The sequence below is a fragment of the Aulostomus chinensis genome, chromosome 20 (genome assembly GCF_037954235.1).
Source record: "Aulostomus chinensis isolate RoL2024-O1b breed Wild chromosome 20, RoL_Achi_v1.0, whole genome shotgun sequence".
In the NCBI taxonomy this organism is placed as follows: Eukaryota; Metazoa; Chordata; class Actinopteri; order Syngnathiformes; family Aulostomidae; genus Aulostomus; species Aulostomus chinensis.
This window is the reverse complement of record NC_141339.1, coordinates 21222425-21240324: the sequence shown is the minus strand read 5'-3', so window position 1 is coordinate 21240324 and position 17900 is coordinate 21222425. Positions and strand designations below refer to the sequence as shown.

At 42.4% G+C, this 17900-nt stretch overlaps 1 protein-coding gene across 1 annotated transcript in view; it reads left to right on the top strand.

Annotated features, from left to right (window-relative positions):
- Positions 1-17900, top strand: part of atad2b (ATPase family AAA domain containing 2B) — a 73681-nt gene that overhangs the window by 8420 nt on the left and 47361 nt on the right. Inside the window, exons 14-23 of the mRNA XM_086188621.1 lie at positions 1260-1419; positions 3531-3621; positions 3717-4025; positions 5388-5541; positions 7815-8001; positions 8275-8460; positions 12055-12190; positions 13909-14102; positions 14229-14388; positions 16853-16975. Of these exons, the coding sequence (XP_086044747.1) occupies positions 1260-1419; positions 3531-3621; positions 3717-4025; positions 5388-5541; positions 7815-8001; positions 8275-8460; positions 12055-12190; positions 13909-14102; positions 14229-14388; positions 16853-16975 (1700 nt within the window). The remainder of the gene's footprint in view (positions 1-1259; positions 1420-3530; positions 3622-3716; positions 4026-5387; positions 5542-7814; positions 8002-8274; positions 8461-12054; positions 12191-13908; positions 14103-14228; positions 14389-16852; positions 16976-17900) is intronic.

Below are 17900 nucleotides of genomic sequence, written 5' to 3'. Positions count from 1 at the left end.
GTCAGATCTTTTTCGTTACGTTGTGAAATAACGCTTGAGGCTTTGGGGCGGGGGGAAAAAAAAGAAGAAAAGAAAACCAACAGCAGAACATTTTGTCCTTAGGTGGCTTTCCCCCTCCTGTCGTCTTCTTCTTCTTCTTTTTATCTGAGTTGAAAGTACCTGTCAGGTTGTGGTTTGCACATAAATCCGCTCCTCTTTACTCATGGTAATTGCACACATTTCCTGGCACGTGCATCCAATTTGTGATCAAATGTGATTCATCAACTTTCTGAGGTGGTAAGAACTTACTCAGCGGTCAGCACTTGCTCCACGAAACCCCAAAAAGATTTTCTTATTATCCTTTTATTGCTTTGTGTAAGAACAGAGATTAGATTTCAAAAACATTTCCAAATTTCCTTTCTAAACAGTCAGAAACTCCAGCTAAATGCTTGTACCACGTGACTGTGACCTGCAGAGGTGAAGGTGTCGGAATTGCAGCTGTTTTTAATTTCGCTGGCGTGTTTCACAAGTGCTGCTGCTGACTTGCTCGCTGACGTTGATGCAGTACTGATATAGTGGAACTACATGTTCAGAACTGCAGATGTGAAAATTCTGGCCCTGCTGCCCAGCATTTGGATGACATTTGCTGGATCGGGACCTTGGCTCTTTATATCAAACACATGGATTTCTTATTTTCTTGTTTTTCTGTTCCTGTTGCATCACTCCGCCTCGGCAGTGACAACGGGGGATCATATCAGTTTAGTTCTGGATGTATTCAGTTTTTAAAGAGTTGTAGATTCGATTTTGATCAAATTTTGTTTGCAGTTGAGGAAATGGCTGTCGAAATGTTGAACTATCAGAAGACACAGTCATGAACAGTGTGTTTGGGTTTATTGCAGCTCTGTATATTTTTCCAAGCAGGGCATGTACTTAGTATGAGTTCTGCTCAAGAGAAGTGGAACAGTTGATAGGTCCTTCATGCTGTTTTGCTCATTTTGCCTGTTACACATAACCAGAGAAATCCTGGTCTTTGATTATTATTATTATTTTTATCCATACTGGCTCATTGATTGTAATATTTCTTTCTTTTTTCTGTAGAGTAACCAGATTTTGACCTGTTTTTGGCTGCAAGCACTGACATTTAGATTAAATTAGATTAGAGTACAGCTTTTTTGCTGTGTTTTTTTTTAGATTGCATTTTTTTTGTACTGTGTATTTTTTCTCCGTACTGAGGTACGTACATTGCATGGTGTTTTATGACCTCTCTCCCTCCTGTCTAGTTCTATTGTGTCCACCCTGCTGGCCTTGATGGACGGCTTGGACAGTCGTGGGGAGATAGTGGTCATTGGTGCTACAAACAGACTTGACTCTATTGACCCGGCACTCAGGAGGCCTGGACGCTTTGACCGGGAGTTTCTGTTCAACCTGCCTGACAAGAAGGTGAGACGCCGTCAGATATCAATATTATGGAAAGTTGACACTTGGACAGTTGGACTGAGGTTCAGGAGTCAAATTGTCATTGAATAGTAAAGACAGTTTTTGGCTAAAGCTGGAGAATCACCCCCTTGACAACAGAAATGGAAGAAAGTGCCACTTCTCTTGAATTTGTAAGAAGCCTCTTGTAAGACGTGTTTTGGTTTGTGAACAAACTGAAAGGTCTAAAATGAAGATGGGCGATCTAGAATCTGAGGAACTGTAGCTAAAATAGACAACACTTACCTTTTCTTCTTTTCTTTTTTTTACCCCCTCCTCTTGAGTTAACGTTATTACCTCAATGCCAAGGAAGTCGTGTGATCACCAGTGTTGTTTTGACTGTCTTTTATCAGGATACCTAAAAACTTGTTGAAGGATACTGATAAATTTTGGTTGAGGAATAATTGGTTAGATTTGGAATTGATGCAGACCCAGGAACCAAGGTCTCTCTTTTAGAGGAGGTTCAAACCTAAACGTGACTTCCTTTTGACATAGAGGTCAATAAAAATGAATAAAGGTCAATGGAACCATAACTGGATCAGATGACCTTGGTGGAGGTGAGGGCTATCTGAGTGTCCTCTTGTTAATTTTCTGCCAAAGTTGAGTTTTACCTAGCAAGAGAGTTACCCTACCACCTGTTGATAATTTCAAATTATTGATGATGTTGGAATGCCCTCTAGTGGGCAGAACATGCAAGAGCCCCACTTTAATAGTGTTCAGAAATAACAGTAATTTAAAAAAATGTATAATAGGTTTTATTTAAGCATCAGAAAAGTAAATGCATATTCAAATTTTCAAGGAAATTTGAGTTACAAGTGCACATACATAAATAGACATTAACACATCATTGTCACAGGCAAAACCTGGGTGTCAGTGCACCTGAATTTCTAGTGAATGCAAATATACATATAGCAAATCAGTATTTGATTTCTATTCTTTATAGCTAAAATATTGTGCATCTGAGTCCAACATATGCACCTGCAGTTTTCTCCTCTGCTGTAATGTTTATTTCTGTTTCTCCTGGGCTATGATAACAGGCAGAATTCTGTGCAAGACGCACTTACTACACACAGGTGCTGTACTCACATACACACCAACTGGAGACACAAATTAATGCACTAGTAATTTGTGTTTGACTCATAATAGTCCTGCAATGAAATTAGCACATGCAGCCCTCTGGCTGTGTAGTCTCCCACTGTTTTTTTTCTCGCTGTTGGATGTTATGATCCAAAAAGCAACTGACAAAGCCGATCCTCATTAGTTTTAGAGAAAATTACAAAAATAAACCACTGCAGCATTTATTGTGATGCAGCTCTGATTGCTTTTGTTCTGCACTTGAATGCATGTAGATGTACAGGCGAGTCAGACAAACCAGTCAGTGATTCTTCCTCTTGTCCAATGGCTTGCTCCTCCACTTTTGTCCACACAGTAGGAGCTTAGTTATCAAAGCTAAAGTTTGCAGGCTAAACTCATTACATCTGAGCACTTACTGCTTTAAAAACATTGTTCTAGTGTAAGTGGGGAACCTCTGTACAAATTCAGCTCCCCTGCCTGTATTGCACAAGCTGGAAACCTGTAGTCTGTAATGTGTCTCAGTTGTGTTTCTTGAACAAGAAAAATGTGATGAAAGATAACGAAAACTGTTGCCCCTTGGTTCACGATAAAACCACTTTGTTCCTAATGTCTGATCATCACAGCATGGTCCTGTGGAGCTGATGCAACAGTCTGATGGGTTCGTGGTGCTGGAGTGTTGGCAGGCACTTCAGCTGCGCTCACTGGAGTCACTTTTGATCTTCTCTTGCTGTTGTCAGTTCTAGATAGGCAAAACTGGAGACGTGTTGTTATTGATGATATTTATGATGAAACTTTGTCATTGTGTTACTTTGTTTGATCCTCCTGTCTTGTGCAACATATTAGATAATAAGATTCTCTTAACGGTGGCAGCTGCCGAAGAAACATAATACTTTGTTTTTTTGGCAAGTTTCCTATGTGAGACACAGGACTTGATCTCACTTGTGAATTTGTCTGTTTATTTACTGTCTTTTCCCCCTCCCTCTACCTCCCCATCTTCTGTTCAGGCCAGAAAGCAAATCTTGCAGATCCACACACGGGACTGGAATCCCAAACTAGCTGAGCCATTTGTAGATGAACTTGCAGAAAAATGTGTCGGTAAGAGAAAGGACTTCTAAAGACTTTTTATGATATTGATTTAACCCCCTTGCATACATTCGTCTTTGACATTTGTGTATACGCATTGCTTCCAGGCTACTGTGGTGCTGACATCAAAGCACTTTGCACAGAGACAGCCTTGGTGGCATTGCGCCGCCGGTACCCCCAGATCTATGGCAGCAGCATCAAACTGAAGCTGGATGTCACCTCCATCATCTTGGGCCCTGGCGACTTTGGCAAAGCCATGAGGACAATCGTCCCAGCCTCTCAGAGGGCTCTAGCTCCCCCGGGCCGAGCCCTGTCCCCCATCCTCAGGCCCCTTCTGGCCAACTCTTTCTCCTTGGTGCTGAAAGCTCTGCTTCGAGTCTTCCCCCATGCTCAGTGTGCTGACAGGGACACACACGGTAGGGATTTAAGACTTAGTTTTTCAACATTTTACTGCTGTTTCTTCCAGCCAGAGTCTCTGTACCACACAGACATGTTTTCAAAAATTCTGTCTACATTCGAAAGTGATCTGAGTCCACTCTTTTAAGTTTTCTTAAAGAGACGTCTGTCTACATTGAAACGCCTTTCACAGTTGGGTTACAACAAAATTGATCATCGTAGCCACCTCTGGTAGACGACTATGATGTCACATCTGCGTTATTGTCACTTCCTATCCCAAAGCAGTCCCTATCCACTTTGCCTCTTTTTGTGCCTTCCTTCAGGTTAGCCTGCTGAGGGTTATCCCAAATTCAGGTAGCGGGGAGGGGGAGACGACAATAAAACCGTTTATCAGCAAGTGTGCATCAAAGCCGGCTACAGCAAAGCCTCTAGCCCTCGGAGCAACAATTAATCAAGAATACAGGGGAAAAAATACACTAATTTGCATGAACATAATCATATTTAGCTCATTATGCCTCCTTCACAGAATGTGTGGTTATAGTACAACTTAAAAAGTTTCACACTGTCCCTAAACGCACTTGACTTTGGGCACCATGTAGTGTGAAAAAAGTTCAGCCAATAGAGAAATACAGCCAAGCATGCTTGATGCAACCATGGTGGCAGCTTCGTTCTGTGGGAAACCAGCAAGGGTGTCCCAGAGCTTTTTACACCCTCCCCCTGAATAAGGAGTGCCCTCCGGTGGTTGCGAGTGTGACTTCATACGAAGTGACACTCCTCATGAAGGGCAAGTGGATAGGGGCTGGTTTTGGATTGAGCTTTACAATGAGTGATCGCTAAGTTGAGTGCTACAACAGAGAAAACAGCGTGTTTACAAAATTAGTCTTTAGTTTGCTTTCCCTCTTGGCACAGTAGAATTTTATTATATTTCTCAGTGTCCCCAACCTTATTAGCAGAGTGCTTTGTGTCACCCACACATGAAGCGCCAAGTCTGTGGTGAAACGTTCCCCTGGTGTATGTAGAGGTGAGGGAACCGAGATCAGCACAACCATCACCCGGCTAGCACTTCAGTAACTGCTACTCCCACTCCAGTCCACAGCGTCTGCAGCAGATTAACAACAATGTAACACCTGACCAGTGGGACGCTGCTTTCAGGAATTGTACGCCTTTTACCAAATATTGACACAAATGTCCCCAAGCGTTAAATGAATTTAAAGCCCATTACTTTCCTCAGAAGAAGCGGGCTCATTTTTTCTTCTTAACGTTTTAGTAAATTGGCCTCATAAAGGCTTTCTTTCAGGCTAACTTTGAAAGCAATGGTGGCAAATACACTTAAAGGTTTATTTCTACAAAAACTGCATGCTCACTGAACTTGTGTCTGCTAGGCGCTGACAATCAACTGCTTGAAGAGGACTTGTACAGCGACAATGACAATGAGGACTGCTCTGCCTCCATCTATGAAGTCCAGCCTGCTGCATCCCCAAAGAGTCAGCTCTCCTGCTCCTCTGCAGTGCACAGACCCTTCCTCCAATTCTCCTTGTGAGTTCACTAGGTGATTAAAGTTGTTAATGTGTAGCATTGTTTAGCTGAAGCACATGATCGTGATCGTGTCACAGAACACTTACAGGAACACGGCAACTTTTTCGGCAACGCGCTTATTCTTCCTCCTCAGAGCCAGCAAAGAAGATGGATACCCTTCTGTGGTCTGAGCTGCATTACGGAGCTGAGACCCACTAGTTTTAAATAGTAGTGGGTGGGCAGCGCAGCTCAGCTTCCAAAACCTGAAGCTCCTCTGTGTATTCTGGTTCAGATAGATCTGGAGCAGGATCTCGGTTTGTCAGGTGTAATACTCCTCATCCTCTCAATAAAGTCGTATCAGCAGTCACTCCTCTACCTGTCAGCAAGCCTTTTGATTCTTTTACACAAGTGTTTTGAGGTGTCACGTTTAATCACTCTGCCTGTTCAGGAAAGGTGTTCCAGTTGTGTATTTGATGCAAAATTATCTTGGATTTGTTATTGTTATTTCTTAGCAAATGTTGCCCAAGTTCTATTAATTCAGGTAAAGAGCTTTTAGAGAATGATGTGTTTTGTGTCTGTTGATGGAGCTCTGCTACTCTTCCTATTCACCTCCATTTGTTGCACTAACCTATGGTTAGCCAGGCTCTGCGGGTTTCAGCTCTCCACTGCATGCGCATAGAAGAGAGGGGTATCCATGTTCTTGTCTGGGCCTGGGGAGGGAAGGCAAATACAATTTTTTCCCAAAAAGTGGTGTGTCTGTTCCAATTAATGGAACAAATGCAGTGCTGCTGCTGTTTTGCTTTGATTGTTTGCATCATACACTCCAAGACTGGAAATTAAACAGTAGCAGAGCTCTGTCACTCTGGAGGGTAGATTCCTACATCTACCAGCCTCTGATTTAGTTTTCAACCATCTCCACCTTGTTTTCATCGGCTGCTCAGTTATAATTGAATTATATGTTTACACTTGCTACTTTGGTTACTTTTTAGGTCGAGAATCCTCACCTACTGCGCTACAAAACTGGAGTTGGTAATTTCCAACACAGATACACCTGCCAATTGATTAGATCCAAACAAAGCTTGTACAGTATGATACATCTACCTTATAAGTATTGGTTCTGTTTGAGGAGAGTGTGGATTTCTTTTAATGGTCATTTTGAAGACGCTAGAACTGTACTGTGACTTCCTAATCATATCAATCGAACAGTTACACCCTTTAATATAAGTTAGGGTTGACAAACTACGAGGAAGGGCTCTCGTGTACTCTGCTCGAGTTCAGTTGTCCCGCAACTGACGACATACAAAACAACCATTAAATTAAAACTTATCTGACACAGACCTACATTTAATCAATCAAAAATGATTTTTTTTTTTTGAATTTATTGGAAGCAGCGTAATTGGCTGTTTTATTTCTGGTCCCGACATGAGGTTCCTAATCTAGACAGTATTCTCAAAGGAATTCCGAGGAACATTCAGAGGTCAGTGGCTCCATGTTCAGCTTTTGATCAGAGACGTAGGTATAGAGGTAAAAAGAGGAAGTGGTAAAAACAGTCTGAGAGCTGTGATTGCTGTTACCGGGATCTAAAAACAAGACGAGAAATAACAGGATGGCTTAAGGACTGACTAATGACTCTTCCTCTACGGGAACCATGTATTGATGAACCTATTAAGCAGTTATCAAGCCTCTAGTCTTCAGGTCTTATGAACTACACTTGTAAGGCTTAAAAAGGAAATGCAGAGAAAGAGGACGAGGAAAATGAGTGGATTTAGAGAAGTAGAATGGCTTATTAGACAGCGAACATTAAAAAAAAAAAGCATTTCATGCGGCTCTTCCATATATTTTGAATGCTATCAAAGATGGGGTAAATTGGCCAGTTATTGAATCCTGTTTTCTAACATCCCGTGCAACAGTGAAAACATACAGATTACATTACAGTGACTCTGTTGCGGGTGTGGATTGTTTCTCTGATAGGGGCCTATTATGAAGCAAGCTCAACACGCCCAGGGAAGCTTTTCATTAGCTAGCTTGATAAACCCAGTCAGTCGTGAAAACGTAATGTGAGGAGTGTGATGATCAACTCATTTAGTCAATCCAGGTTTTCCCAACTTTGCTACATGGGTGACGTTAGCACAAGATGAAGATCAGGTGTGCAGCATAAGTTATCATGCCAAAGTCCTCTGGTCAAAGTGAATAACACTTGACATTACTTTGCTAAATCCTGAATGATAGTTCAGGGCTCTGGTTGTAAGGCAGCAGGTTGCAGTACAAACTCCCCTCTTCCCTTCTCCTTCCAGCTCTGCCCTCCAACAGCCCACATCATACCGACCTCGTCTGCTGCTGGCCGGAGACCCAGGCTCAGGACAGAGTTCTCACATGGCCCCCGCCTTGCTGCACCACCTGGACAAGCTGCCAGTGCACAGCCTGGACTTGCCCACGCTCTACTCCATTAGCACCAAGACGCCAGAGGAGGCCTGTGCTCAGGTAACTGATGCAAGGGACAACGTAAACATGAATGTGACTGAACAAGGACTCTCCTGATGTTTGACGCTCAATCAACCATCATGTTTAACTCCCCGAATAGAACAAAGTGACATTTTTTGTTGACAAACCTGTCAACAAAACACCATGAGTGCTATAATATTTTCTGAATTTACAATGACATCTATGCATTTGCACCTCGCTCTCGTTATAATGAAATTCTCATGCACGAGTTAAGCAGCAGAGTGTGTGTGTGACCTGCCGTTGTGGTTCTAGGTTTTCCGTGAGGCTCGCCGCTGCGTGCCCAGTGTGGTGTTCATGCCACATATCTCCGAATGGTGGGAGACAGTGAGTGACACTGTGAAGAGCACTTTCCTCACCCTGCTACAGGATGTGCCCTCGTTCTGCCCTGTTCTTATACTCGCCACTGCTGAGACTCACTACTCACAGCTTTCGGATGAGGTAAGGACACAGAGTTTTTCTTACATTTACCAGCTAACATACCCCACGTTTTTAAAGAACTACAGATATATTTTAATAAAATTTAACCTAATGCTATTTAGTATATAGTTAAGGCCAAATGTTGTTCTCTTCATTGTCAGGAGCGTGAGTGCAGACACCCAGGGTGTCACAGTCAAGGTCATCTGCTCCCACTAAGTTTTTATCTACTTTAGCTCCACGCGCCTTTCATTTATCCCACTACCTACTTTCCCTGCCGGGGTGTCTCCTGCCCCTGCTTCTTTATCCTTCCTCTTGGCTGTATTATTCTCTTTCTCTGGAAGCCAAAGCAGAGTCAGACCACCCATCGTGGGTTAGGCTGCCAGGGAGTCTTGCTTTACAGTAAAGGGAAATGGAGAAAATTGGACGAGAAAAAGAGAGAAATATAAGGATGAGGGTCGTCTCTAGTCAGCCAACAGGAGGACTTTAATTAGGTCCAAGGGTTGACAGCCCATGTTTTCACCCCAGGACACACACTCACACACACTATATCAATATGGCTGTGCAGACTGTGCTGCTTTTCCTCAGTCTTTGTGTGTGGCTGCTGCTGTGTTGGCAGGGGAACAGCTCTGGTCACGATCCATGGCTAGAGAGGCTCTCAGGATGATTCTCTCTCCTTGACTCATTAAGACTGAGACACCTGGGCATCCACTAGGGGCTAAACTCATTTATTAACATCAGTAGTTCAACAAGTCAATTGTTGAATCATTATTTTTGTCAAATGTCTTCTTTTTAGTCATTTTTCATGTCACTTTGTCTGATATTTGTCTGCACTGATTTTTGGCTTTTGACTTCACTTGACTTTTGCGTGTTTGTTGATTCATAAGCACCTTAATGACCTTACGTTTGAAAAATGTCACATCTCACAGACCGTTCAGCACCACTGTCCACACACCGTACTTCATTATAGAAATGATGAAATGAAAGGTCATGAAGATGGAGAACTTGTCAGCACAGGGTGGGACAGATGGATGGTGCGCTCAAGTCGACATAGTCAGGACAAGCTAGGGTGCATTCACACTGTGGTTTCTTTGTTAACTGTAGGATTGCACCTTGGATCAAGCTCATCGCCCTGCAACATCTCTCCTTGTTCTCTTTAGTCGACAGATTTTCACACTTCAACTGACAGTTTGCTCCCTGGCTGTATGTAAGCTGTCCATGTTTCATGCTCATGTACTACATACATCTGTATCCTATTGAAGCTCACCTCTCAGGGCAACGTTACAAAGCGACTACACCAGTCAAATGAACCGGGCTTCACCAAGTGTGTTCAAGTGTTGTACTTCTCCACAAATTTTGTCATTTCACCATTTGTGCTACAAATATGTAGCGAAATGACCCCAGTTTGCTTACAGTCCCTAATTTCCATCCGTGTGTCGGATAAAATATCCGGAACACCTTGTCCTCACATTTAATCTGGAAAGAAATTACAAATGACACTTGTGGAAAGACAGTGTGTTCAAACTAATTTGATTCCAGATTTACAAAGAGAGCACATTCACAACTATATTTATGTTTTTTTCGTTTTACATGTGTTAACACGTGTAAGCCCTGTGTGGAAGCTGGTCTCACGGACGCAGCTCCAAAGATTTTCAAGTGAGATTAGCAAAGTTCTGGCAGAGTGAAGAGTCAAATTGTGATTTGGTTTTGCATGTATTAAACAGCTTTGCATTTTCCAGTTATGTCAAATTATTGGACCTTTTTCTCAGAGCTGTTTACTTTTTTCAGTTAAGCTCTCCTCTCTCAAAAGTGGCCCAGTATACTCATTCAAAAGGGGAGTGAATTGAATGACTGAATTTTCAAGTCATTGCCATGCTGCAGTATTTGATGCTGTAAGGGTTGTTTCACTCTTTGGCACAGAAAATATAGTGACAGCTGCTGTCTCAGCTCCAAATCTCAGCAGGGAGGAGGCAGCACCCTCTGCAGCCAAAACTGACACCACAGGCTGGAGTCCGGCTCGGTAGCTTCCCTCCATCCCTCCCTAACAGCCGCTCACTCTGCTGCTTAGACTTGCCTTATGGCGGAGGACCAGTGGAAATATCAGTAGCACTTTTCATTACAGTTCATGAAAAACATCTTAGTACTTAATTACCTCTTTATTACCTGTCTGTTACCCCACTATAACAATGAAATTGGTCTTGTCAGTGGGTAGTAAGCTGTCACAATGAAAGGCTAACAATGGTGGAACACATTTAAAGATGGCAATGAGACAGAGTTATTTAGAGATAACACACATCTGCTATACCCCCTCCAGCCTTTATCATAATGGGAAATACTGGGAATCATCACCCACTGTGTCCTACATAGAGTTGGCTGTTCTTGGCTCCCCTACTGTCGTCCCCAAATTTACCCCATTTCTCAATTTTTCTGCTGAGAAGGGAGAGGGGGAGAGAGCAGAGGGTGATTCTGGGAGAGAGCGGGAGAACAAGCAGATGAGGGATATAAAGTGGAAAGTAGGTGTTTAGTCAGCAAAGGGGCGTCCCGTTGGGAGTGGCCTTGAGCTCCACCATGGTACCACGCGGAGATCTTATAAGCCCCCACCCCTTTCCCATGTACATATGTTCAAAAGGAATTATAGTAGCTGCAAAAATGCTCTGATTTGTCTCTTTTATTCATCAAATAATGAAATCAGTAGTTAGTCTGGAATGGTTAAAAAAAAAATCCGGCTGTGTAATTACAACATTCATATTAATCCTTCCCAGGTAAAATTGATGATGATAAAATTGACAGGTACTGATAAATGTCACTACTGTGTCATAATTGAGAAAGTTTCAGACGTGTTTATGACTTTGACCTTTTCATAGTGGCTGATGAACAACTGGCACATGAGCAACACACAGCTAATGTAGTAATCTACAGCACCGTTGTGCTCATAGTCCGTATCTGGCAGCACCAAATAACAGTAATCAGTTGGAGTGTATTATCAGTTGAATTTGGACTGAGATTCTTGAAATTGAATCATTTTATAGGGGACTAAGGCTAATAATAAAAAAAGGTATCTTCCATTTACTCCCCATTATCATAATTAGCAAGAACGCTCCTCTTCATCAATTCTGAATTTTAAATGGCTGATTTGCCTGCAGCACACCGTGGGTAAAATATAATGAGGTTAAATACCCATCACGGGTATTGATAAGTCATTGTCATCATTAAACCTTTCTTTTTATACATTTTTATTCCCAATTTACATTAGACATTATCCTGGATTTTTTTTTTCCCACATCATACAGGTCTAGACCATGTCGAGAGCCAACAAGTCCCACATGAGCAAGCGCTTGGCAACAGAGGTGAGGGGCAAAAAACCTCCTCTTTGAACAGGAAGAAACACTGAGCAGGCTCATGGTGGGCGGCCATCTGCCTCGACCAGTTGGTTTAAGATCCAAGCCTGGTAGCGTATTATAATAATACCAGAACACTATCACTACTAAGTAGTAGTTTTTTTTACGTTTGAGAGTTCACCTCTTGTGTGAAAAACCAGATCTCACAGCTCTACCCCACCAAACTGTGCTTGAGCTTTTAATTTGATGTATGATGTGTATTCACTTACTCTAATTTCAGGTCAGAAGTATATTCCAGAGGAGCTATGGGGAGGTAGTAACGCTGTGCCCTGCTGGGGAGGAGGACAGGAGGAGCTTCTTCTCTGACCTGCTGCTGGTCCAAGCCGCCAGACCTCCGCCACGCCTCAAGAATACAGGTACTTGTTCTATTAACATGTGGATGAGGTGGTTCTGACTCATCTGTGTGTTCTGTCCTAGAGGGCAGTGTTGCTTGCTTGTCTCTTTCCTAACTTGCTACAGTACTTTGAGCATCCAGTGCAAGAAGCTGATACTTTCTGATTGGCTCGATTGAGGGAATTATGTGTTTATGATTATGTACCATCTGTTTACTGGAGTTTAATGTTAACATGCTGGGGGTAATTTCATGTTACTTCAGAGAGGAGAGTGAAAATGCAGAATCTTATAACAAAGGGTTAAATAGGCCCATTGTGAAGTCTGTGTTGCCCTTGACATTTATATTCCTCCGCCACATCAAAATCAAACCTCCAACTGCCAGTCAGATGCCTGTCCACCCCTTAAACTACCCCCTGCCATTCCTCTAGGCGTCAGTGCTACCCCAGCCCTCAGTTCCAGTATAATGTAAGAGAACTGTCCACCTGGGCTTTCAAATGGAAATGGTGCCCAGCATTCATCTGCCGATTCGTCATTGATGCAAGGCAGGGGTCCCCCGCTTTACTTGCCTGGCACACTTCAGGGGTTCCTGCCTGAGTAACACAGCAGCCTGACTTTTAGCAGGCCGGCAGAAAACGTGGCGAGAGATTGTTATGAGAGGGCCTGGCTGCTATTATCCATAATTAGAATCAGGGCTGCTAGTGAGTGAAGAAGCCCGGGGTGCTATGGAGCCTTCCTAATGATTTTGGCAGATGTCTCAGGCTACGGCTGGTGTCTGGGTAGAGGAAGAGTGGATATTGACTCATCTTGCTACATCACTTTGTCATCCAACTGGAGGCTGTTCTTTAGATAGGTCATATTATGCCCCTTTCCCGGTTTCATATTTTCATTTTGCTGGTGTGTTTACCAACATTTGAGTGTTTTTATGGTCAAAAAGTTCTAAGTTACAGCTCTACAAGCCATGATCCCATCTATTTTTGTCACACTGTGAGAAACAGCCTGTTTGGGCTCCCACCACCCCTTCAGATGGGCCACTCTGTAGTGATTGGCCATCTGCTTAGAGTTTGTTGGAAACATCTTGGCCCTTACCATATCTAGAGTTCACCGTCCTCGTCAGCTTGAAATGAAAGCACCCTCGGGGGTGGAGCATTTGTAACCAAAAATTCAGGGGCTGTTAAATTTCAATGAAGCCCCTCATGATGTGTTCAGCAGCATCAAAAATATTGAATCACAGGACTGCAGAGCAAGCACACAACAAACTGTCTGGGTTCTTTTATGTCACAGTTAGTAGGCAAATATCTATGCACAAATACTGATTTTTTTTTTTTTTTTTTAAAAAGATATGGCTCCTTTAATGTCTACCCATGTTTGTGAAGGAGCTAACCAGTATTCTTTTCCTGAGCTACAAAAGTCTTTAACTTTGATTTTCTTCCTCTGGTTACTTTTTGTTGTTGTTGTTGTTCTTTGTCAACAGAGAGGTGCTAAGGAAGAGTGTGGGTATGAAGTGAGATTTTCTTGCCATTTATTTCAAACAGGAGCTCAAACTGTGGGCATGTATTTTTTTATTTTTTTTATATATATATAGTTGCCTATTGTGATTTTACCCACAGCTGCGGCCTGTTGAGTTATGTTTTTCACTGTGGGAAGAACTGACAAGAAATTCTTTTGATGTTAGCTATGTAGATGTTGTCTATAGATGGAGGCTGCATTAAAACTTCACCCTGTTTGCCTTCTATTCCAACAGAGAGGTGTGTGGAGGTGCTGCCGGTAGCCGAGGCTCCAGGCCCCAGAGTCCTGTCAGTAGAGGAACAGCGCCGCCTGGCTGAACAGGAGGAGAACACACTACGGGAGCTCAGGCTCTTTCTCAGGGACGTGACCAAGCGCCTGGCCACTGACAAACGTTTCAACATTTTCAGCAAGCCAGTTGACATTGAAGAGGTAAGGACACACACTCATAGCTGACAAAGCTCGCTTTAGGTCTTAATGAAATGTCAAAAACAAATTGACGTGACAAAAGAAAACACTGCTGCAGTATTCAGCCTGTACCACGTGCTTGTGTGTCAGGTGTCAGACTACCTGGAGGTGATTCGGCAGCCGATGGACCTGTCGACAGTCATGACCAAGATTGATACCCACCAGTACCTGACTGTGAAGGATTTCTTGGTGGACATCGACCTCATCTGCAGTAATGCTCTAGAGTACAATCCTGACAAAGACCCCGGAGGTACGGCAGAAAAGGACACGGCACGTTCATGAATACACACATTCACACGTGCGCAATATTACACATGGAATGCATATGACTCCCCAAATATCCTGGAGTTCATTTAATTCCAACCACAGCATTATCACCTGCAGTCACACTGAATATTTCTCAACAACCTTTTGTACATCACTTCATAGCATTGCCTCTTAAATGAGTTTGACTTTTTTTCCCCCCCTGCCGTAATTGTTACATTCCATCAGGTTGTCATTAAGCAAGTAAAAAAAATAAGTTGATTAAAAACCTAATGACTTATGAAGTGGACCTCCAGGCATTATAATTACAGAAACTCAGAATGCCTTTCTTCAACATGGAAATTCAAATAAAATGAAGCACATAAAACCACCATTGAAAATAGTATTTCCTCAATTTAATTTGTGCTCTGGAGATTCAGACTGCATATACATGAAAATTTTATTGTGTCAATTCAATTTGAACTGATTTTTACCTCCTCCTCCTCCTCGTCTCAGCACCTTTTCCCAAAAAAACCCCCAAAAACGCCTTCATCTCGTTTGCTGGAAGACACAAGAAAACACACGCACACACAATTATTCAAATATTATTCACTTAAGAATAAATTGGAATTATTTATACTGGTTAAATCGGGCTATTTGACGAGGGAAAGCCCGCATGTGGAGATGTAGATATTTATTTAAAAATTTTAAAAGAATAACATGGAAAGAGAAGAAAAGTTTAGAGCTAGTTGCACAGAAGAGGGGGGAAAAAATACTTTCTACTAGAATTAAATTCTCAACAGTAATACTCTGATGTTAATTGAAAGCTCCATACAGTAGGCCTCCCTCAGACCATTCTGTCGATACGACCATTTTAATTCTCGCCTTGCCTGATACTAATGGGAAGCAATTCTCTGCCAGCTCAAAAGAATAAATCATATCTCTGTCTTTGCAGGCGAGGGCTGGTCATTTGTTGAAATACAGGGTCTACAAATGATGCACTAAAGGGAAAAATGCAATTAGGCAGTTTAATAAAGAAGACAAACGAAGCCTATTTCCTCTGCACCCAGTGTGTGGTCCAGGGACTATGGCCTAGACCCTAAACAATTATACTGCTGGGGAAGTTGTACGCAGGTTCACAAAGTGCTGGGAAAAAACCTCATTATATCCCACGGTGGTCCATTTCTTCACAGTATCTTTATATACTATCTTCCATGTAGTATCATGGTGGTTCATCTAGCGTTCCCTCGCCACCCTGCTAAATAGTAGTCTCTTGATTATTATTCTATAAGAGACCTATAAGGATTTCAATGATTTTTTTGTCATAGACGTAATTGAAGAAAAGAGGCTCTCTGTACTTTCACGACAACTGACTTCCGCTCGTCAGATAACGTTACACATTTATCTGCTCTTGCCGTTGTCTCGGTGTCACAAATAATTCCCTGTTGTTTTAGCTAAATGGCAACAACCAGCCTTTGTCTGAGAGGGTTATGTGTCACCGCTGGTCTGTTGTAGATGAGGAGGATAGCTGAGGAGCTCTCGCCATCCCACCTGGCTTTTGACACCTTTCACTGACAGGCATTTTTGCCCTTATAATGCATTTGCATGTACACACACTCTTTGCCGTCAAAGTAAATGGCATGTACGTGCATACACACACACGGCCTCCATCACAATTAGGCAGCCATCCTCCAAGCTGGCACATTGTGACCCTTCTGCCACTCTCTGCCTGAACTGCTCTCCCTCTGCCTGCCATAATGAGAGACGGTGTGTTTACAAGGGATATGCTTTTAGCCTCCCTCTTCACCCCTGTCTTCATTTTCTCTCCATCGATGCAGAGAAATGGAAGATAAATGATGCCGTGGTACATCAAGGAGTACGTGTGTGTGTAAATTGTACACATGCCCATTTTTGTCTTAAATGAGTGAAGTGACGATATCAAAAGCTTCTTGTAGGTCTCAGATTTCTCTAGTCCTATTTCTCACCCAAGCTGGTGTGGGAAAGTGCTACAGTCCTGTGTCTCACAGACACGGTTCAATGGGGAGGACCGTGTATTGATTATTACATACATGACAGCATATTAAAAACATGCAACATTTAACATGGGTGACCAGGGATGGGATGAACCTCTCCTCAAATACTGTCATGATGCGAAAAAGCAATTCTGGGCTAATCACAATAAGACAACGAAGTCTTAGTTTAGAGGCTTACACACAATAACAATAATAAGTTACTCATAAAAATGGTGATGGGAAAACCGATTTTTATTTCAATAAAAAGATAACTGCTTGGCACCAGTGTGTCTATAATGTATCACTAGAAGAAGTATGGAGATGTGTAGCTGTATCCTGCTTGATGAGAGGAGAAGTAATGGTACATATGAAGTCACTGATGACATACTTGGTAATATCCTGTTTTATAAAGGACATGTCCAGTGTTGTCTTGTGTTTCACTCCGTCCTTCATCTCCAGACAAGGTGATCCGACACCGAGCGTGCAGTTTAAAGGACACCGCCCATGCTATCTTTGCCTCTGAGCTGGATCCTGAGTTCGACCGCATGTGTGAAGACATCAAGGAAGCGCGCAGGAAGAGGGGTGAGAAAAGGATTTTAAACGTGTTTAGAATACAGAAATACACAAACGGTTATGCTTTAAAAGTTTGGAAAAATTTCATGGTAGTATTTGTTCAGCAGGCTAATATGTAGACAAATAACAGGACTTAAAAGCATAGATTTTAATTTAAATGTACAGACATTTTTGGAGAGAACTCACTCACTTTAAGTATTTAGCAAGTCCATTTGGCCTTTCTTCCTCCAGGCCTTACACTCTCTTCCCCTCTTGTTTTTTTGTAGAAAATATTTGTTTTTCTGTTACTAGAGAGTAGAAACCCAGAGGGCTACACTACCAAGCAACTTCATCAGAGCCAGAGCTTTCTTTTGGTGAGCTGGCTCGACAAAACCCAATGCTCAAGTCAGAGATAATGAGTAGCACAACGGTGGTTAGCAACTTGCTGTGTCAACCCAGACTCACTTCTTGTGCCTCTTTGCATGCTTACATGAAAAGTAGTGTTTGGTACATCATTAGACTCTTCTTCTGCACAAAAAGGAAGCATTGCACAACGCCTACCTTATAATTGAGAGTTGGGAAGTGTAAAAAAAACCCAAAAACAAAACGATTACAGCAAAAAGCAACCCTGTTGCTGCAAAAAAGGCTGGAGAGGAAAATGTTAGCAGGATTAGCCATCCAACATGACTGCTGCACAATTCAGGCTCTTATAATTGATTGATTTATTTATTTTTAACATTATAGTCAAGAGTCGCATTTAGTTCTGATACTGTCCCATTATGAGGAGTTTTTTTCTGTGTTAAAGGGCGGCGCTTCTTACAAATGGTTTTCAAGCTGAAACTGAAGCTTGGCTGAATTAGTTACCATGGTGATCTAGCCAGGTTAAAAAAGTCATTATTTGTAGGATGCACAGGTCTGGTCTTAGGCTCACCATACATCACTCACCCATGAATCT